The following is a 23,247-nucleotide window of genomic DNA, read 5'->3' as shown; positions in this document are numbered from 1 at the left end:
CGCGATACTACGTCTGTCATGATCCTGAATGCTACAATGCCCAGCCCCATTTAGCTACAAGTATGCGTATGGGGCTGCTGGTCGCAGTTATCATGCATGCAGTAATGGTTTCGTACAATACGTGTACTGTATATTGATTCTCGCGATACCACAGTACTGCGACGGCTCTGGTATGAAACCATTATTGCATGATTACTAAGACATGAGAGCACTTTGAGGCGAGTAAGTCTCACAGTGTTAGTTATATGAAAGGTACTTTAACCTGAAACACAGACTAAGGCAAGGAAATTCAGGGAAACTTTTGAGGTACCAAAACTTTATATTATCTTTAATCAACTTTGCCCATTCTCAGTCATATTTAAATAGTCAGATGCATTGTCATTCTGACAACATGAAATGGACAAACAAAGCACAATTGTACTGTAGTGAGGCAATGACACATGATTGCGAACCACAGCGTGGCGATGAGCTCTCTATATTATTTCTTTCAAGAAGCAAAATCTGTAATTTCCCAACTTGGAGACAATATAATAATACATGTATGTTATATTTTTTACATGAGGCGATATCATGGCTAATGTGAGTTAATTGATTATGACAAATCCTGCCTTCCATTGAATTACAATCGTAGACATATCTGTGACAGTCTTGCACTGCACTGCATTTCTGTATTGTTGAGACTCACTTTCAGGCAGACTACATGTATTGTAGGCCTACAAACAATACACATTTCATGCTGGAGCCAATAGTTGTGTTTCCTGACTGGTCTCTGTATCAAAGGTTGAGCCAGGAGATTTCCTCGAACACAGCCTTTGAGTGTGGCAGTTTAATTCTCATGTTGCCATTGAAAATGAAACCCAAGGAATGGATGCAGGTATGACTGCTGAGAGAGAAATGACCATGTAATCCTGGGCAGTTCATTCCGGAGTATAGGTCAGTCATTGTATGCTACACTGGTCTTCCTCTACACTAATGCTGTAGCTTAGCTTTGGGAATATTTCAAAGATGTTTTCATGTACCTTTGCATGTATCTATTAAAATACAATGTGCATTAGAGCATTAAGAACACAACTCTTCCATTCCCATTCATTAGTGTGCTTCCAGACAAAGAAACATGCACAGACTCTGTTCCGTTCGGGAACCTGGTGGTCTGTGTATTAAGTCTATGGGGATTTCAGAATTCAGTATGGAACGGGTTAAGTCAGTAATTAGTCATACACTTGTACATTTATGTTAGTCACATTGCTTGTTTCAATTGGTTTGTGTAAAGTGGGTAAAAATACCTGAATTATTTTCAAATAAAACAAGAACTCACTAGCAGGAAAGAGGGAAATGGCAGTTTCTTGTGTTTTCAGTTATCAGTGACTTTAGATGAATGCACAGTATCATGCAAGGGCACACTGATTTAGCTAGTGACCAGCTTGCTCAAATTAGACTCCAATAGAATTGGGTTTGATTAAATTCATTATACTATGTGTAGCTAGAATTAATGTGAGACTTCTGAAACCGCAAGTCATTTGTTACCAAATGACTGTAAGTTATACAGTTGATATATCACTGCAATCATACACATGTTGTTGTTTTACTTTTTTTAAAAACAAAGATATATAGGTCTCCCTGATTCTACAGGTGCGTCCCTAAGATACTATTATTTCATGTCCCATTAACAGAATTAAAGCCTGCCAGATTAAGATGTACTGATATATAATCAATGCCTGTTGGGATGCATGTAACACATAAGTATTTCCTCAATAGCTGTTCATAACCTCCTTAATTATGATGTGAATGTTAACTGCACTGCATGAATGAACTGTTTTGGAATCTTTTGTGTGCCATTAAGAGGGGAAAAAATTGTCGTTTGTAAGATACTGGATCTAGATACCAATTGTAGGCGTAAATATTTTGGTGGTGAAAGTATGACGGGAAATGAACACATCAAAGAAAATTAAAATATCAAAGAAAATTAGCATGAAAAAAAGAAATATCAAGTATACAAACATGCATATCAGTACCAATGAATCATTCTGTTGAAGATATTTACAAAGTAAACTGCATAAATTTGTTATTACATGAAAGATAGGAGATGATGCACTGAAATCACTTCATTGTTTTTTTTTTCTTAACCTTCAGATAAGTTACATGTGGCTAGTAAGATAAAAAATTGAGGAATATACATGTACATGTATTCTGACTCATACAGTGAATGCAAAGTTCTCTAATGTTCACACCTGCTTGTCTTTGTTTTGCTATAAATAAACATTGTTGAAAGAAGCATCATTCAGAAATATGATTATTGTGCCTTTAGTCAAAGCAATTGCAATTTGGGACCTAGAATATAAAATAATTTGCACTCTTAATGATATACAGTAAATTCCATGAGTTGAGACCATAAAACAGATAGAATAAAGAACTAATAAGTTCAAGGGTCTGCCTTGTAACCTCAACTTACTCACCAATGAGGTGTACGGCCAATTACCAGAGGTGAGAGTGCCTAGGGCCAGTGATAGTCACACCCACCAGTGGGGGATCTCTTGGTTGTCACGGCAATGAATGCATCCCGTCATCTCTCAGATCTTCCAGCACATATTTGTCCCTCTACTGATAGATGATCACCAATTAGTGGAGGTGCTTTGCTGAGCCCTGTGGGTGTCAAACTCTCACATTTTATTAACCCATAGAGTTGGGATCAGCAGACCTTCCCATAGATGCTGGGAGATGAAGATAATCTTATGGACAGTGGGTAGAATCACTTGATTGGTCTGTTTGGTGGAAATTTCCGATGTGAGGCAGAAATCTTATGATTTAAGTTTTCATCATCTGCAGGACTGATACTGTGCATGCTGTAGTTGAAGTATCCGTTCCTTTGGTAGAACAATAGATACAATTTAATGTAACAAGATTTCCTGGACGGACCACAGCCATTGATTCATTCCAATAATTTGCAATGTAAGTTGTGGTCACTATCTGATTTGCAGATTTAAAGAAAAACAAAAAGAAGAAATATGCCATAGTAATATCATATGAGACACATAATGTATTTGTTTGTGTCATTTTCTGCATTACTTGACATTTGTGGCTCATTGATACAATCAGTAGGTTTGATTTCATACAAAATCCACTGCTCAGCCTCATACTTTATCAAGAAAGATGAATATACTGTCTTGTATTCAAGATTTGTTGTGGTTTATAATAATTTGAACCATTCTGTAATTTACATTTACAGTCATTGTTTCTAAATATCAAGTATGTGATGTGCTCATGCAGACTTGCATACAAATTGTAGTCTTCATTTTGTCACTGGTGTCAAAGGCCTGCATGAGACTTGTTAAACAGTTATTTAGATACTGTACAGGAAGATGGGGGCACTGCTCTGTGACAAACTTGTTCTTTATCACTTTGAACACAAAGGAATGCATTGAGAAGTGTAGCCAGTACAATTTGAGTTACTGTATACGCCAAATATTTTGCGAGGTTTTTATTTCCATGAATTTCGCGAGTCAGGTGCTATTCGTGAAATTAAAGACACACGAAAATAATGACTCTGATCCCGATATGAATGTGACGCACACGTATACATTTCTCCGTTCAGTACAGCGTTCCACGATCGCGAATTTAATCACTCGCGAAATTGTTGGGAAATTGTTGGGAAGTCCCGATTCGCGAAAATTTAGACTCACTAAATATATGGCATATACAGTATAGTTTTGTGTAGGCTGTGATACTATGGTGCATCATGTAGAACTTGTTTCTAATTCTAAATGAGTCATCAATGATCAGATTGGCAGTTAACTGCAAAAAAATCTGCTTTCTTTATGTTTGATGTCTACTTTGTTCCTAATCACACAATCCTCCATTTGATTGTATTTGGAGTGTTTCAGCAACTTCTCTCTCAAGTCTTTCTATGCTGCCAATTTGAGAGGATTAAAATCATGGTGACCAATTCCCTGAGGCACTTGAAAGTTTTATGATATTTCATTAATTAGCACATTTTCTGTTTCACATGATGTTTAGTGAAATTTCTTATACTGTAAAATGAGGAATGTTCACGTGCACCGTTAATTTCATGAATTTTGCAAGAGCCAAGATTCATGGAGTTAAAATGCACTCCAAAGTTCTTGTCCACGCTATATGCGTGGAATGCCAGTGACAATGCGCGAAAATTTCATGCCACAAAAAAGGCCATCAGCTCCAAATTGTGGAAATTTCATGCCACAATAATATCTTGCTTTACAGTAAATGGACATAAACGCAGTGCTCAATGATCACCTTGCACTGTGCAGACACATAATACTGACATTAGTGACAGCCCTTTGAGAGCTCGTTCCAAAGGACTTCACAGAGGAAAGAACTGTTTTTTACTGGCTTGAGTCTTGACTTTCATAGTGTGTAGTCAATAGCCCAGGGTGTTATAGTCTCATTAACCCGTTGAGGACGGACTGATTTGCTACAACACGTATTTCCCATAGACACCTGCCTGAGTATACTCGGGACTCGTCCTCAATGGGTTAAAATGTTATGAAGCTTCTCTCCCTTCTCCCAGTAGTAATAAACATTTTTCCCTCTCACTTTAATACAGCACTTTACCTTGGTACTTTTCTTTTCTTTTTTTCTTATTTTAGTATAGAAGAAAGAGTTACAATGTATTTATGCTTAAAAGACAAAGGTTTTGAAGTGATGATGCTTTTACCTTTGACTCATATTTCATAGAAATTCATTTCTCGTCATATTTTTAATTCTATGAGATGGCAAGCATTAAATCTCTAGTATGTGCTACCTACATTTGTGATAACATCTTTTCAAATCTTAATTATTACTTCTAGATGTCATCAGAAGTATTGTGCATACTGCATGTGGTGTATTAATGTATTTAGGCCTATTGTATTCTGCACTCAAAGTAACACTTGATACAAGACCTCATCACATGCTATCTGTTGGCCGGTGAAAAGGCAAAAATGGCAATGGTCAAAGTGACTATCAAGGAGAGCTGCATATTTTGTACTCGTGTCAGAGGCTTACTTTAATCATGGACCCTGGTAGGGTCCATGCTTTGATGGTAGATTGCAAGAAATTTATCAGTTAATTTATTAACAGGTTGGTGGTGTGGAAATTTTTGTGCATTCTGATTTGTGTGTTACTAATTCGTGTATAAAAAAATACAAACAATACGAATAATATCATACTAACTATCTGTAGTTGGTCCATGAATTTACACCATTCCAAGTCCACTGTAATGTACTAATAGTCTCCAAACGCGTGCTTGAAAAAGAAAAAATCAAATGACACATAAAACATTCACTTACTAATTCTTGACCTAATATGAAAAATTGATGCACAGAACTTCAAAAATTATATTTTTCAATACATGCCAATACAGCCTATGAGACACACAACTCACTGGGAGCTCTGATCAAAGACATACACTGTAGTCTTATGAGAACTAAATGTCTGCCTGTCTCATGCAGGAAGCAGCCAGACAGTACACATTGCATTTCTATAGCTGCAGCATTCATACATTTTGAAATTATTGCATATCATAGAGACTTAATCCATGCAGTACCATCCAGACTCTATCCTCAAATTTCTCCCCACTATAATTTCTTCAAATATGTAATTGCTACTTGATACCTTTCTCCCTCCCCCCCCCCCCCCCCATGTACACACTTGTAAAAAGCCCACCCCCACCCATGCAACCCCAAATCTTCACCTTACAGGCTCTCTACCCAACCCCTCTTGTTTGAACATGGTTCACCAGCACATTTCAAGGCTGTGACAAATCCATAGTCACATGAGATTACTTGTCTGATTTATGTATGAGGAGTTTCGTAGAATGTCATTTTGAAAGTTTGTAGGAGAGGTTCAGGCACACACACACTCGGCTGATCGATGCCCACGATGTGTGTTTAGGGTTAACTGTGTGTGATCAAGTCCGACAAGCACACCTCAATCTAACATTGGAGAAGTTGGCTTGTTTGATAAATTGCAAATTGATAACACATTCTCATATTATGTGAAGGTAAAAAAATTGTGCCTTGATCATTATCTTTTCTCTCTATCTCTCTCTCTCTCTGATCTGTCAATGCTTTTATGGTTAAGAGATTTAATGTTTGAGTTGTTTGTGTTTTATTTTTATTCCATACCCCAAGAGATATTCAGCTAGTTCTAAAAGGGCGCATTGAACCAAGGCTAATATTGAGCTTAGCTCATGTGACAAGCCTGCAGAAAGTATTTAGTACCATGTGGTTCTGTGACTTGTGAGAGAAATGTATCCTGTAAAACAGAAGGTAGAGTAGAACACACATTATCTTAGCTTCTGTTTAGGGAGGGATTACGTCACATTAGGGGGATTATCATGATGAGTACTCCAATTGGATTAAAGCATCAGGGGAGCTATTGGGGGAGGAATATTGGCTCCCTGCAGATTTTCATTTCTCTTCTTAAATAGATGACTCAAGCTATGCATAATTTGTTAATGTCCTTTTTGCATCAGGGAAATTGCCATCAAGAAAGTTTTCAAGCTATCTGATTGTAGCAACCCAAGGAGTGTTGGGATTTGTTTTTGCTCCTTTAACTCCCCAGTGTAACCTGCTGCTGTGGGTACTATTATATGTGACATGCACCCAACTATTTGTAGTGAGTGATTCAGTAATTTAACATGCAGTGCATTCATCTAATTTGGGACAAGATGATTCATTACAACCTTCTATCTGTATCACTGAGAATAGGAAAGGATGTAAGTGGATGCAGTTCTGTATTAAAGTAACAAGGATTAAATGCTGTAACCTTCAGAATATGTCTACAGGTAGTATTTTACAGTAGGCCTACATTGATGAAAAGACATGGTTTACCTGTCACAACTTAAACTCCTCAAGGCTTGTTCAGGATTGATGTGGTCTGAAAACATGTTCTTCTGTCAGCAGCATTTTAATCACATTCATCTTTTCATCAAATCTTGTCAAGCTGAATCATTTTTTTTTTCTTGAAAAATGGAACGTTTAAAAGACATAAAAACATTTTATAGTAGTGGCAAAATGTTGTCCATCTATAAAGTGTTTGAAATGATATCACTAGTATGACATAGGGCAAAATGAATGACAATATCTGGGACTATTGAAGGAAGCAGCTGGTAAAGACCAACAAAATAATGTGTGAAATCAATCCCAGTGTTCACTGGATGAATTACGAAGCACAGAACATATCAAAATTTGTCTATGTGCGCAACATGCCTTATTCTGAGTGTAATTTCGTCATTACATTTGCCATGTCTTGAGGTTTTGAGAAAGTTAAATCAATAATTCTGTGTATTTGTGTGAGTGTGTGTATGTATGTATGAATGTGTGTGTGTGTGTGTGTGTGTGTGTATTCCTCTCTCTCTTTGACCAAGTGTCTTCCTTTCTGCTTCCTTCATGAAATATACCGGCATTTTCTCTCAGTGAGCTCCTGGAATGAATACTGTACCAGACTAATGAATCCAGCGGCTGTTTGCTTGTAATTGTTACTGCACACAGGTAGTGCAGCAAAGCAGGAGAAGAGATCAGAGCTGTGGTATCTTTCTATCAAGTAAAAATGTAAAGTTCACAGAGTCTGGAGTCTGTCTACTTTTATCTGCTGCTGTTGCAATTGAAAGAATACTTAAGACTCCCCTCCAAGAAAAAGGCATTTTGGATACAGTTCTAAGAGGGTACTCTTCTAATGATTGCTGGGGAAAGAACACTGAGGAGTTAGATGAGATGGGCGGGGAGACAACAGGGTAGTTATACATCTATGTAGATGAGATGGGCGGAGAGACAATAGGGTAGTTATACATACGTAGATGAGATTGGTTGGGAGACAGTGGGAAGAAGCTATATGAGATGGGAAAAAGTAAAAAAGATGAGTTAGATGGGAACACTTCAAGGATACAGTCATGTAGATGATATTACTTAGCATGATGGGGAAGGGGTGGTTTTGGGTGACAAGAGTTAAATGAGAATCCATATGTACAACTGTATGCATGTCTCACATAAAATTGAGATTGAGGGATTGAGCTGACGCTTTTTTCCTTGAAGCCATTGGATTGTTTTGTATAGGGCCACTAACATTGCATTTCTTGTGCTCTCATTTAACAGTATGTGAACATGTCCTGCCACTACAGACATAATTGACTGTTCATTTAGCAAAATGTTATATTAAAAACCATTTGTCATAAACTGTTTTAAAGGGTGTGTACAGTTCTGGTCGAGGTGAAGATTTAGCTTTTAACGTTTTGGAGATATTCAGAAACCACTCTATGAGATGTCAAAGAACATGCGGTTCTAAGGGGTATTAAAAGTTTATTCGATGAAAATCGGTTTTGAAATGGCTGAGATATCGAAAAACAAGGTGAAACAAAGAGATACTAATAAAGTTGGGGCATGTCGCCTTTTATTATTAGCACTTTTTGGGATATCTCAGCCATTTAAAAACCAATTTTCATCAAATAAACGTTGAATTCTTCTTAGAATTACATGCTCTTTCATATTTCATAAGGAGGCTTTTCATTATTTCACTTAGGAATGTTCAAAACATGAATCCCTACCTCAACCAGTACTGTACAGTCCCTTTAAATAACTCATACTGATAAAAAAAATAGCTGCAGCTTTGTTGGAGATGTTAGTCTGGTGTGACATCAGGTGAGTTTGTCATCATTGATGCCAAGTAACTGAGTGGGTTGTGCCAATGCCTCGCTAATAGACTATCATACCAAGGTCTCCCTTCACTACCTTATGTTGACATCCTTTCACCTTATTATCTGTGCTATGTGAACAGGGTCACCATTAGTCATGAGTGCCAAATCGGGTTTTGGCAAGTAAAGACATTAATCATGCTCTTGAGTCTGTCTATTAATGGAATGAAAACCTGCTACATGTCTCCAAACATTTGATTTCAATAACAAACCTTAATACTGATTCCATTGAAGCAGGGGAGTGCATACCTCCAGACACACCCACTCTTTTTTGTCTTTTTCCCTTTTGTCTTATTGCAAATTCATTGTTGGCTGGAAAGAAGTAAATAGGCATTTTCTTTGAACAAAAATATCATTTTCAGACACAACCTTATTAAGAAATATCCATTTATAAGGAGGTTGTAATCAAGGATAGAAATAGATGGACAATGGTTGTAATGAAATGATTATTCCCACATTACAAGTTTTTTACTCTACTTTGAGTAAATGTTCCTGTGACTTCCTTATGATGAGGGTATCCTGTATCATTCAGTGGCAAGGAAAGAGGTTGTATATTCTTGATTATTTAAAAATGTTATGTAACAGGGCTGGTTAGAATCATATGGAAGGTTGAGTTCCAAGTAATGTAAATGTGATCATTTTCAGGCATTAATTCTTTTTTTTTTTGTGCCAAGTGGCTCAAAAAGATATTTGCAGATTCTTAAATGTATGCTTCTATGTTTCTGTGAAAGCTTATAAAGAATTCCCTTCAAATTCTGACATTATGGTTTGACAATAGCACATTGTTCATTTTTCTTTCTTACAAAAAACTACATAAGGTAAGGAACAGACCAGGAAACTTTGGTGGTGTGTCTGCATGCACCTGCTCAATGTCTGTGGTGAGAAATCCTTCACCGATGAACTTCCATTGGCACTCTGATAAAACTGTGCCCCCCCCCCCCCCAAAAAAAAAAAAAACCTCTTCCAGGGTAACTCCTTATAGTTTGACAATGACAAGTGCACAGTACACATCTCATGAAGGACTGTATGCTGTCCAGTAGTGACATTTTATGCCTCTTAACTACTTTTACTATAAGTTTCCACCTCTAAAGTAATATTTGACCCACCTACCCTTCTCCATCTCTTTCACTTACCCCAAAGGTGACCTGAATGAGAGAAAAACTAAATGTGATTGAGGTTGCCTGGATCAGGCAGGATCCATTCACTTGGAGGTGGTAATTAATTCTTCCTACTCCTTGACATCGTCTGACAGGGAAAGACAAAAATCCCTTAACTGATATGATTCATCTCTCCCCGTCTCTCTCCTTTACTGTCATGATATTGTAGATCTATCTTAACACACATTATGTAATGTATGCACAGCACACACACACACACACACACACACACCTTTTTTTTTAAAGAGTATTGCTTCTATTCATAAATTCTCAGGAACCTCAAATTTGCAAGATAAATGTGTTACAGAAGTGATAACAACCAAAAACAAAAATGGAAATACATACACTCATACAAAAAAAAAAAAAAAAAAAATCTGGAACATGTTACACTAAGTATGAAATGAAACCATTTGCATCTTGATATCATATTAAACCATCGTTTTTGGAAGATTTTATGAAATGTCACCACTTATCTGACAGGCACAAGGGCAAGATGACATGTGAATCAGAGTAGAATATTTGACAAAGAGAAGCTGAACAGTTGGGGTTCTTTATGATGTCATCCTGTGTAATATGGCAGAAATAGGGCAAGGAGTTGGGTTAGAACATCAGACAAAGCAGTGGTGGGATAGTGAACAATCACACTGTCCAGCTCACTGCTAACCCTAGCAATGAGATAGAGGTACATTGTATATCACAGTATCCTGGTACACTATCTTGGTACATCCTTGGGATGCAAAATAATGTGCAATGCTCTTCAGCAGCATCCTAGCATGATGTTGGTGGTGAATGAATATTGTATAGTTACATAGTAGCACAGATCATGAATGATGCAGAAAGATAGAAGAAATGTTCCATGACCCTGTCTGCCTTTCTCTTCGTTTTTGTTGAAGGAGATGAAAGAGAAAGAAAAGATTTGATGTGTCTTGTAGTACATGGAAAAATAGGTTATCAAACTGACTAGCATATGAGGGAGACAGAATAAGAATTAAAAGCCATTTGCCCAGGATAATTCATGGAGATTGCAAGATTTCATTATCTGATTTTTTTTTCTCCATTTAAGACATCAAATGTATGAGAAAAATTGGAACCAGCAGTCTGTTCTCTAGATACACTGATAATGGTCATTGATAATGAAGAAAGTGTATTCTAGCTTGCCTCACGTGTGAATACAGTTGTAGTTCTGTGGTTGGTGTGGAAATCATGACATTGAAAGTGGGAGGATGATGATACTGCCATCTTGTTATGTTTGTACAACTTTTTACTCTCTATATATTTTGTCCATCCTGGTACTGCTGTAGATGTACATGAAAAGTCTGAGTGTATTCAGTTGAAGAGAGGGCGGACTGATGTTGCTATAACACATATTTCCCATAGACACCTGCCCGAGTATTCTCGGGGACTTGTCCTCAGCGGTTTGAGGAGCCTTTAGGTTGGTTAACATGAAATCTGACAGTCCATTTGATTTTCTTTTGACCAAGTTTCAGGAAGGAAATACAGTTTATATTGCTTTATAAATATTCCACGTGTTTCCCAGATAACATGATCATGTTTTCATCCCCACAATTTTGACTTTGTATTTCTTTTCTCTCACCCTATCACAGGAGAAGCTAGAAATCATTGAGCCTGTGGCTTATGAAAACTTCCTGACACAGAAACGCTCACAGCTCAGCAATGACCCACTTCGACTGATGCTCCTCTTTCCCCTTGACGATGTAACAGTGAGTAACATGTGGTGCCTGTGGTCTGTGCTGATAGGAGAGTGAGGTTTTGGGTGTGATGAAGTGACTGAGGTGTGGGTTACAGTATCAATAATGTCATTACATACACAGGAGGGTGAGAGGAACACTGTCCATTTGTTGAACCTCCTTCTTTTGTCTGTCATAGCTTACATGTATGTTTGAAGTGATAACAAAATCCGAGATTTTAGCCAAAGCCAAAAATAGGAATACTTTGTAGCACATGTAGTGTAGTACATGTATACAGATACTCTTGAGGCCTTGAAGTGAACCAACGTGACGAGTTTTTAGAGACACCCTGGATCTGGGAGTGAACCAAATGTGATTGGTTTTTATTGGCAGTGGTTCTATGGTGATGATGATGATGATGATGATGATGATGATGATGATGATGATGACGATGACGATGATGACGATGACAACGATGATGATGATGATGATGATGACGATGATGATGATGATGGCGACGACGATGATGATGATGACGATGATGATGATGATGATGATGACGACGACGACGACGACGATGATGATGATGATGATGATGATGATGATGTTGATGAAACAGCATATACAACTGTATATAGCACCATATGTCTGTAGGAAACATTCAAAGGTGCTCGGCTCCCACAATGTGTCACACATCATTCCCAAAGTTACTGGAAAAGATATCTGGGTCTTCAGGAGTGAACCAAACATGATGGGTTCCTGTAGACAGTGGGTCTAGGAGTAAACTAATGATATCTTCCTGTAGATAGTGGGTCTAGAAGTGACCCAAATGTGATAGAGTTCATATGAAAAGATGATGAAGAGGGTAATGATTTGCAAGAGCCTTCTGTGAATATCGGAGGGGGAGGGGGGTATCAACACTGATCTCCAAGACAGAAAATTCCATTCATCAGTGCAAAAGCTGTGGTCAGAGCTGGGTTAAAACCTCAGGTACTAGCTGGCTTAGCTTTAGAATTGGCTGAGTTGAGATAGGGACTGCAAACAGCCCCAGTGCTATAGTGTCCCTGCCTGACATGTCAAAAGGTACAACTGTCAGAAAACACCTGTAAAACCATGGCCCTGGCTAAGTTGAGGTTGGAAGAAAAGACAGCTCCCTTGTTATACCAGGTCCCTGACTTGCTTGAGGTAGGGAAGAAAGACAGTTCTCTTTTTAAACTAAGACCCTAGCAAACAGCTTCCAGTCAGCCTTGTTCAACTTGACTCATTCTGTTTGCAGACTGAAGGGATACGATGTTGATGGTGTAAGCTTGCCTGATGTCTGGCTGCAACTGGGTGTGTTCAGCAGTTATTGTAGATCTGTGTCTAAAGAAATTTTTGCACTGTAAATAAACAAGGGGGATTACTTTTTTTTAATATTGTTTACTTCTTTTATTGTGGATAGGAAGTTATGATGTGCAGGTTATGTTATGAGGTGCAGGTCTTTTTATTCAACTTTCCAATTAATATAATTTAATGTCATTTTGACTCTTAAAAAAGTGATGATGCAGTGATTTGGATCCGCAAGAACTGTAATTCAGGATTAGTCATATCATTCAGGATGCATCATATTATTCAAGATTCATTATACACATTATTAGTCCATACACTATTGATACCTGAAACTTGCAGATTGTAGATTTGTAGATACATTGTGTGTTCCATCTACATGTAAGTCTTGTGAATCCTACACGTGTAGATATTCAATATGTTTGGGCCATATTGTGTGTGAATTGTAGGTTCCTACTCTTTTCTGTGCTGTGTGCTAGAAAGGAATCATTTCCTCCCCTCCCAGAGAACTAGGCCACCCATCGCCGGTATTAACCTGAAAACATGTCTAGGGAAATGTCAGTGTCATTCCAAAGGTGAGAGGATGAATGAGATAGAGTCAGATTCCTGATATTTCTCCATTGTTCACCTGACAATGTGATTCATCAGGACTGTGTGTTGTAATCAATTTCGTCTGCTTGTTGTCTCCTATTCCAACTGGGCAGGTGCTACCTGTCTGCCATGTCCTAGAGTAAGAAGATAGGAAAACAGCCCCCATACCATGTCCAGGAACTTTGAAAAGCAAATAGATTAATGTTATTTGCACTTCAGTGATGATGATGATGATGAACATGATGATGATGATGATGATGATGATGATCCACAGCATTTGTATAGCACCTTATATCTGTTACAGTGCCATAAACTAATTTATGTTGGATGATTTTCCTCTGTTTATAATCAAAGAACAGTGCACCCAAAAGACGAGAGTGACATTTATTCTGATATTCTGAAACAGCAAAAGATAATACCTATGCAATCTGGAACACAAATTGAAATTTTAAGCATTAGACTGAATTGATGCCTTGGTCATGTGCATGATAATCCTCATTTATTTTGTGCATCTGGTGTGGCTAAATACTTCAAATCTTTGAAAGTCATGTTTGAAAATGTTTTCACATTATGTGGAGGTATAAGATAAAGGACTGTGATATCAAGAGAATTTGAAGCTAATCAAGTTGGAACATTTTAAAAACCATAGAGAAGAATTTATTTGCAAGATCACAATTCAAAAATCACATTAGAAGTCTATAGTAGTTCACTTGTAATGGTAATTGTGTGAATGACTAAAGGCTAATGAACGAGGCTAATAATTTGAAAGGTCAAATTTACTTCCTAAACAGAATGAAATCAAACAAACAACTTGGTAGAAACTTTGTCAAAGTCAAGTGTAGAAAAGAAAGCTATCTTTTTTTCAGCATTGACCTGTTTAAAGAAATATGACAATATCAGTCCTAACCTCATACAAATTGTATGAAAATTAGATGACCATGTCACCTGACAATGCTGATGGTTTTGTCCATAAAAGTGTCCAATAATAATGAATTTTGGTAAATACAAGTGTAATTCATCAATTAAAACACACACATTTGTAACTGTCATTATTTCCGTGTTAAGATGACAGTAGTACAATGATTGAATGCAAACATGCAAGATATTTCTATTGATGATTATGATAATTCAAACGTCTATGGTTATTCAATGAAGATTTATGTGCACTCAGGCAGGGAATTACAAGTTTGTATGAGGCAGTGATGTCATCACTTCATCTAATCTGCATGACACTTATCTACCATTTTGTTTAATTTCAAGAAGGAATTTACATTAAAGTATGCACTGAAGCAGTTAAGATTCTCTGTAAAGTCAGTTCAGATAAATTTAAGTGATGTGATGGGAGCAAAAGCTGCTTCTATTACAGTATAGTCCCATTCCTCAACCTTCAGTGGTTCTGTCTTATGACTGTTTGTACACATTTAACCAGTGATCTGCAGGGGGAAATTGGCAGAGTTCAGAATGCACTGTAGATATATGATGGATGCACCATACCCGGGTTTGTGTGTTCAACGCTGTGATGGACATTATGAATGGATGGGTGGATGCATAAATGGGTAGGAAATAAGATTCTGGGATGCCTGGAGGATGAGGCGTGTTTGAGGGGAGTTGAGGCTAGCAATGATGAGCACATCAGGGTTAAAGTGAAAGGACCAGTCATAATCAATCCAGAATTCACTCTAACCCTTCATGATTTGTACTTTATGTTTGTATATATAGGCCTATGTATACTTCAAGAATCTCATCCTCTGAATGACATGAGGATATTGCACTGTAGTGTGTGATGATACATGAAATGTTACATATAAGCCTGTTTGTTTGTTGCAGAATGTTGAAAAGCCTCACTATTGAAAATCAACAAAACCCCAAACATAACGTATTACTCACAATACTGACTCTTAAACCAGAAATACATTTTAGAAGATGAAGATTTTCTGTCTGATTTTTGTGCAGATTTATGAACTTTATCAAGTTCCACCTGATTTTTATCCACCCTTAATATACAGATAAATTAAGAGATGCCAGTTTGATGATGACTATGAGAATTCCTTCAGCAGGGTTCCTGAAGGACTTGACCTTATCAGGACAATCTATTCATTTGGGACAAAGACCTTATTCACAGCCTTCCCAATTATAAGTGTTCCTCAGTGTGCTTGTTTTAAGTGTCTGCTCACAAGAACATTCATAAAGTATGAGCAAGAAGGATATGCTTTATGTGCTATACCAAAAATATTTTGAGAATTTGTTTACTCTTTAATGAGCATAAATGCAACAAGAACTTGCCACTGAGGTAGCATACTGAAATGTTAACAAGAACTTTTAAGGAAATAGTAAAGTATTGACTAATATTAAAGCATAATGTCATTTAAACAATGTGGATACAGACAAAAGTCAACTTTTAAAAAATCTTTTCCTTTTGAAATATCTTCAAACTTTCATGACCTCTTTAGTAATTGTATGTGATACAACTTGCTTGTGGCTCAGTTTTGTGGCAAGGCATGAAACTATGGTGTACTCTGCATGATATCATGAGACAGTCAACCATAAAGGTAGCACTGTACAATGTGTTATGAATCTCTTGCACTTCTCAGTGCTCAGTTTTTTCATGCTAGTTGTAACACCCTATGGATAGCAAATTCTAATATTGAGACTGAACGCACCCCTACCAACATCCTCTGTAATGATAATCCAATTTAGCATGAAATATCTACCATGGTTTATCTCATACCCGCAGCCCAGACTGAATAATTATTTTTTTTTTCTTTGAATGTGTATTTGTGTGTATGTGTGTGTACAGCGTTGCTGTTGTGCAGGCGTGCCAGTGTGATAGGTCACTTGCATTTTAGAGTTCGTGATACATGTAGCTGTATGTAGGTCCTACTTGTACACTGTACTTCCTACAAAATGTTTGCAGAGTGTCAGAATAATATTTAGTGAAATATTACATGTGCATATACACGTGTATAGAAGAGTGCAGTTTTAGCTCTCTTTCAGCAATAATAGAGCTCTATGATATACACAACTTGAATGAGGGCGGGGCTTGTTCATGAGGTGCGTGATCTCAAAACTTGGTATGCAGGCATAAATCCAAGAAATATTGCAAGATATCATTAAAACTATTGACTGTGGTTGAATTGCAGTGGCAATACATGATAAGTATGAATGCACACATTGTTTGGTGTGAGGATGTCGGAAGTGGAGTGATCTGTCAATGTATTCAGACAGGGAGGAATGTGGATTTGTGTATCGACTGTGATTCAACTTATACCGACAAGGCCACAGTGAAGCTAACACTAGCTAATGAGAATAATTCAAAGATAATTACCTGCATGGATAATAAATGTGATCCCAAACCCAGAGAGTCTTTAGCAAGTCTGATCAGGGCACTGCAGGCGTCCTTTGTCTCATTAATTACATGCTGAAAATTCAATGCAGTCAGACACACTAAAGCTATGTACAATAAGTGCAGGTTCAGCCATGTGTGGCCTGACTTTCAGGCTGTATTTCTATTGAGTTGCATGTCTGGTAGTTCATAAAATTTTGCATGTTAATGTTTTTATGTGTCTATTATTGTAGGCAGGCAATAAGAAAAAAAAAACACTACTAATATAGGAAGTAGAATAGCAGTTATTTCTATATTGATTTTTCTTACAATTCTTCATTGTTTGTTGTTTTTTTAGCATTCATTTATTTTATGGTTTCACCAAAAATGTATTTTTAAGAAATGACTTCTGAAGTTTTTTGTAAAAATCTCAAAGATTAGTAAATTTGATCATCAATACCAAGACAAGAAGATGCCATCTAGACTTTGACTTCACAAGAGATTGATATCACATAGCTTCTCAGTCTTTTCTTAGTCTTTTCTTGTATGTAGGTGTACAAGTTGTGTAACCAATTAACAGAATTGTAATGTCATATCATGTAAATGCCTACCCCTGTCCCCATAGAGGAATGCTTTAAAGGATCAATATGATTATGGTATTTCCATCTCATTTATTCATTTCACTATCCAGTATCACTGACCAAGTGCTGGATATCACAAATTTACAAAGTGTGCCATTTATCACCAAACTTTTGCCAATAATCAAATAAATAGTACCCTCCCTGTAAGAATTGGTGAATATTTGCTATGCATCTCAGACCAGTCTACTTGGAAGCAGAAGATATTGGTTGCTATCCAATCCAATTCACCGTCTCAGTCTGATGTATTGTGGGATATGAGAAGCTCCTGTCTCAATTTCCCCAAAGACGCAAGCAGATGGTAGTAGTCTTGATTTCAGATATCTCCTTTGCTCTGTGCTAAGGTGATTACACTTAAACTGAACTATGTACTTTATTTCAGCCTGTAAATATGTGTTTCTGATGGCATATAATTCAGAGAATTGTTCAAGTTTAACAAAACACAGTTTTGTTGGATATTAAATGTTGCTACATGTATATCCTACAAGCCTTTAATGTAGGCCTACACTAGACTCACTGCCAAAGGACTTGTATGAGACAAACTATATTGAACTCTACTGTCGATGTTTCTTATAATTGGTTTTCTTCCAGGTGATAGATTTGATATATTTTGGTATTGCATCTCTCTTTCTTTGTAGATAAGATTCAGTGACATTTCTGGCCATGGATTGTATTGAGAGAGAAGAATAAGTTCTGACTGTGCACACAGTGATGGAATACAGAAACATTCTTCATCAAGAGCTAGATAATCATTGAGAGAAATCATCAGTCATATTAATTGCCAGGATTAGAACATGAATTGTTCATGTGATTAGTTCATATTATGATGCACCATGCCGTACCCCAAGGTACATATCATACCCTGGGTCATGGCGTTGTGTACTTGTCATCTCGTGTGCGTAAGATTTACAGTTACACAATGCCATCATGGCATTCAAATCTTTGCAGTGATCTCAATGCCAATCCAGCCCTGATATGACTTTTTTTTTTACCGTAATAACAATAATGATGATAATACTTCAATATCATTTTAATAAACAAACTCATCCAATGATGACTTTAATATTTTATGTCTTCTGAGCATGTGTAAGGCATACAGCTATGTAGTTTGGTGGCGTTGTGAAACTGAGATCACTGGTGTAGTGTGTGATGAGCACCAATGTTGTGATATTTTTGCACTGTTGCACCAATTGTTGCAACAAAATTTTCTTCCATAATGCACAAAGTATTACTTTCACCAGTTGTTGTTTTTTTAATAAATGGTATATGTCTGTATATGTATGATTAGTGTAATTCATCTGTGTGTAATTCATTTGACAAAGAATTTGTACACTCTTGCCCCATGACAGGAATCTTCCATCCCCCGCTCACTAAGAACCACCTGCTCTACAGTACCAGACTCCGCCCTGCAGGAAGCTACTTCTGTTTTTGTCAAGGAGGTAAGCAATGAAAACTCCTTCTAGATCATCCTCTTATGAAATGAACATTGGAGTTATGTGTCTTGCTTCTTTACAGGGAAAATGAGAAGAATATGAATGAGACTTGTAGGACCACTTATTTACAATTAATTACATCATTTGTGGAGATTTATGTGAATGCACATTAGTATAAATTTTTTTAAAAAGGAAAGTGGTGGTGAGAAAATTGGAATAATGGCAGTGATGAGCATTTTTTTTTCAAAGAGATGAGTTAAATACATCAATGTAAGAACAAAACCGTACAATTTTATCAGAAATGTGAAATATATACAATGTCAAAATGGAAGGATTATAGCCCTATATCCATGTTTTTCTGTATTCATGTCCTTTTGATGCTGGAGATATGAATTATATTAAGTTATTTTTCTTACAAGAGAGTTCCATCTTATACATGCCAACTATTTCAGTAGGATGTGATAAGCTCTTAAATGTCTCTTCAGACAACTATTATTTGTATCATATTTTTTAATCTGAGTTGATTGTCATATTCTCTCTGAGCAGGAGGATGACATTGCATACATTTAATGAAATGTGACTTTCTCTCCCATCCAGTGTATAAACAGCTACACTAAGGAGTGGAGAGTTGTCAACAACAAGTATGCAGCTTACGCTGGGAGCTACCATGACCTTCCCAAGTAAGCCTTGTCCTTCCTCTCATCATCTTGGTCATTTCAACATAATAGCTTATAGGGTGGCCCGTAGGAGTGACTGGTATTGTATTGAATGCATGTGAAAAGGAGAAGGCTGATGTAAGTGCTGTAAAACCAGAAATGTTCCTGTGCATGAAATTTTGCAAATTTTGTGAGGAGCCAAGATTTGCAAAATTAAAATGCACTAGAAAGTTCTTGTCTACACTATATGTATTGAATGCCAGTGGTGATTTGCAAACATGTTATGCCACGAAAATGGCCACAGATAAATGTTGGAATCAAACCGAGATGATTATGAATGCTAATCATTTGTGGTACGTACATGTACTCAAATTTTTCTGGAATTTTCAAAAATGCAGGGCTACATACGAGAACTATGTGTGTATGTTTTATGTGTATGACATATCACGTCAACTGGTAACTCGAGCATTCCTTTCTAAAATGGTAGTGTAGAGTATTTTAAGGTAAACCAAGACAGTTATCTATATTCAAGTGTTCACATTGTCAATCTTCAATCTATGCCAACAGCTATCGCATTCCAGACAAGCTTGTGAAGCATGACTATGAGGTGGACGAAACAGATGAAAACAAAGAAGATGATTCCCTACTGTCTCCTTCAGGGAGTATCTTCAAGCAGGGATACCTCTACAAGACTCCCTTTGGTAGCAAGGGAGACATCCAGTTTATGAGGGTAAGTTTGGAGATGGTCCCTGACTGCTTGCCCCCTAATGTGCTTTATATCCTTACAAGTTTTCCACTCAATTGTAAGTAAACTGTTGTAGACTGACATTGAACTGTATTGGCACACAAGACGCAAAGTTTGTGTTGCAAATGTTTTGTCAGAAAATACCAAATGTCTGAGCCATTTCCATAGCTAGTAGACATACACTTTGACTGCAGAAATGCAAAGTGCTGCATGGCCAGAAAGGTATATTGATATTTCATGTATTATCTGTCCACATATAATTAATGAAATGCAGAATATTACTAATGTGTTTAAGAAGTGTATAAGTTTTTGTATGCAATAACCTACTGCTTTTGTTCGTATACAAATATTGGAAAAAGATGACGGTCATTCTTTTCTTATAGAGGTCAATATGTTGGGCATTAAACTGGTGCAGTGCTTGAAAATTGAGCACAGATTCATAATCAAGAAAGCCTGTGGGTAAAAGCAGTAAAGAGTTTTCAAGCAAAATATATAATACCTAGAATAATACCAGCCCTTATTAACATTCATTTCCAAATGGATAAAACATGCAAACACACAAAACAGACAATATGACAAATTTGTTTCAACAATTGCCTTTATTGTAAGCTTCACTGAGTTTGCTTTCACATGTATTATGAAAACTTCCAATGCAAAATGGCTGAAACATTAATTTTGAGTAACTTCAGACTTGGGCCTACCCTGCTGAATTATCCACACCACTTGACCAACAAATGTGTATGTTTGAAAGCAAAAAGTGCAAGTAACCCTGCATTTTTTTTCCCCTGTGAGTGATCACTCCACCCCTTCCCTCTGCAGTGGTGTGGCTATGATGAAAGTGATAGAGTCTCTCGGGATACTACTACTTCATATTTTCATTGTGTATGAATTTTGCAGCATTGCTTGATACACCACGTTGAGCAGTACTCACACTCGCTTGCAAAATGCGTTTTATATAATGACCTCGTCGTTTGTCTTTCTGTGTGTGTCCTCATTCTTCTAACACTGTCTGTATGTCTGTTTTTGTTTTCTACATTGTGCTCAGCTTGCTATTCCTGACCCTTTACTAATAATGTGTGTGTTCTTTTCTACCACTTTGTAAGCCCCTGTATGTAAACCAGAGCTTCAATTGATTTAAAAACCACACTACATTCCACTTTACTTCTTTGATGCGTGGTCACATTGAAAACCACCAATTTGATGGAGATTATGTTCCAGGATATTAGTCCATCATTTACATGAAGTACAACATACCTTTCATATTAACTTTGAGTATCTGGTACATTGTCATGTGTTTCAGTCTTAGCACCCTCTCTGCCCATGGCAGTGTAGGGGTAAAGGGAGTGAGGCAATGGCCATGTACAGTGTAGACATGTCCTTCCATGTCAATTAGTCTGAAATATGATTTTTTTAATCAACAAGCCAATTGCCGGAGGTTCACTCTAAGATTATTGTATAATAGGCAATATGGTGGGGGGGGGGGGGGGGGGTAAAAAGGTTAGGCAGTGTTGAGGTAAACAGACTAGTAATCTTAAGGCAGGCTTCAAGCTGGCACCTCGTCTGTGCCTTAATGTCAATGTATGCACAGCCAATTTTATCCTGCACTCCAGAGTGCCTTCTCAAACTGTAAAACTGTATAGTCCAGGTCAAGAAATCAATCTTCACTTTTGACAGTTATCTTGAACACATCAGAATCAGTGTGACAACAGTGATGTGTTCAGACATTGGCTATTTGATTCTGTGCTAGGTATGATATTTCCATGACAAGTAAAATTGAAGCTACATGTACTTGACAATTCGTGCAGATGGCGGAGTAGATACTGAGAGTTGTACCAGGATGATCTATAGTTAGTGTGGAGTCTGTGCGGCATACTGCAGTACTTGAGTAAAGAGCAGTTTCATAGAGGAGCCAACATAATTTGTTAACATGTTTAGAAACATGTCTTGAACTATTTGAGCTGTTTCAGAGTATCTGAAAACAAAATATGGTTATATTTCCTCATTCCTCAGTTCTCAAATTATATGAGCCCAGTCATGGCTAGTTTCCAAAATATCAAGTTTGGCTTGATTCAGAATTTGCCTTTGATGGCAAAATGTGTTTGACTTGTACAGCACATATTGAAAGGCAGAGCATAGCTTGAGCTGGTATTCACTTTCATGACAAACCAAATAAAATGACCAGAGTGTGTGTGTATACAGTGAATATAGTGTATGTTGGAACATAGGCCTACTCTTTTGTGAAAGTGTTTTGAGAGCTGCATTTTTTAATTAGAAAATAAAGACCTGGTGACACGGCTGTTTTGTGCAATGTTGATGGAGGGTAATAGCTAGAAATGTCAGAACAGTCCATAATTATTTGCATGACTAGAAATGTGTTTCATAAATAATAACAAACACGATTTGGGAGTTTTGTCGTCATCCGAAACAAACTAGAACACTAATTATTAAGATATATTCTGGGCCTTCCTCCCTTACACAATGTTTCTAAAATTAAAGAAACTCATGCTTTGAAGACCTACATGTATCTAATATAAATATTGAGCACTAAGTAGGAAAGCCTGATGCAGGTTGGATTTATGGAATATCATGACTATGAATCATTTTTCCTTCAAGAATTCAGCCGTCTACCCTCCGAAGCAGGTCAATGATAATTCATCTCTGATGCCAGCTGTTAGTTTTCCCTTTTCCAAGGTATGATGTGCAGGGCAGGGGGCCCTCATTGGCCACCCACACCTGTTAGTCAAACAATTTTAGTTTGAAGCAGCAACACGCTAAACTTGCACTCTTCACATGCAGCATGCAGCATTTGGGCACTTATATTAATACTTCACCATGTTATTATTGCATTGTGTCATCTGTATGGTTTCTTTTTCTCTTTGTTTACATTTATAAATTAATTTTATTTGCTCAGTAACTAAACAAATAATAATTGCAAATAACAGTTCACAAAGCAGTGTGCATTCACTACACCATATATCATTATGCAAGCA

General features: G+C 37.1%; 1 protein-coding gene across 1 annotated transcript in view; it reads left to right on the top strand.

Annotated features, from left to right (window-relative positions):
- LOC139712325 (dedicator of cytokinesis protein 11-like) overlaps window positions 1–22,969 on the top strand; it is a 49,884-nt gene extending 26,915 nt beyond the window's left edge. The window contains exons 2-6 of the mRNA XM_071624163.1: window positions 11,463–11,579; window positions 18,773–18,862; window positions 19,454–19,536; window positions 20,080–20,242; window positions 22,871–22,969. Of these exons, the coding sequence (XP_071480264.1) occupies window positions 11,463–11,579; window positions 18,773–18,862; window positions 19,454–19,536; window positions 20,080–20,242; window positions 22,871–22,954 (537 nt within the window). The 3' untranslated portion in view covers window positions 22,955–22,969. The remainder of the gene's footprint in view (window positions 1–11,462; window positions 11,580–18,772; window positions 18,863–19,453; window positions 19,537–20,079; window positions 20,243–22,870) is intronic.
- The last annotated feature ends 278 nt before the right edge of the window (window positions 22,970–23,247 follow it).

Source organism: Diadema antillarum, unplaced genomic scaffold (assembly GCF_040938485.1).
Source record: "Diadema antillarum isolate AM-2024a unplaced genomic scaffold, OU_Dant_1.0 seq00001793_RagTag, whole genome shotgun sequence".
In the NCBI taxonomy this organism is placed as follows: Eukaryota; Metazoa; Echinodermata; class Echinoidea; order Diadematoida; family Diadematidae; genus Diadema; species Diadema antillarum.
The sequence above is the reverse complement of the archived record's forward strand: the minus strand, read 5'-3'. Positions and strand labels throughout refer to the sequence as shown.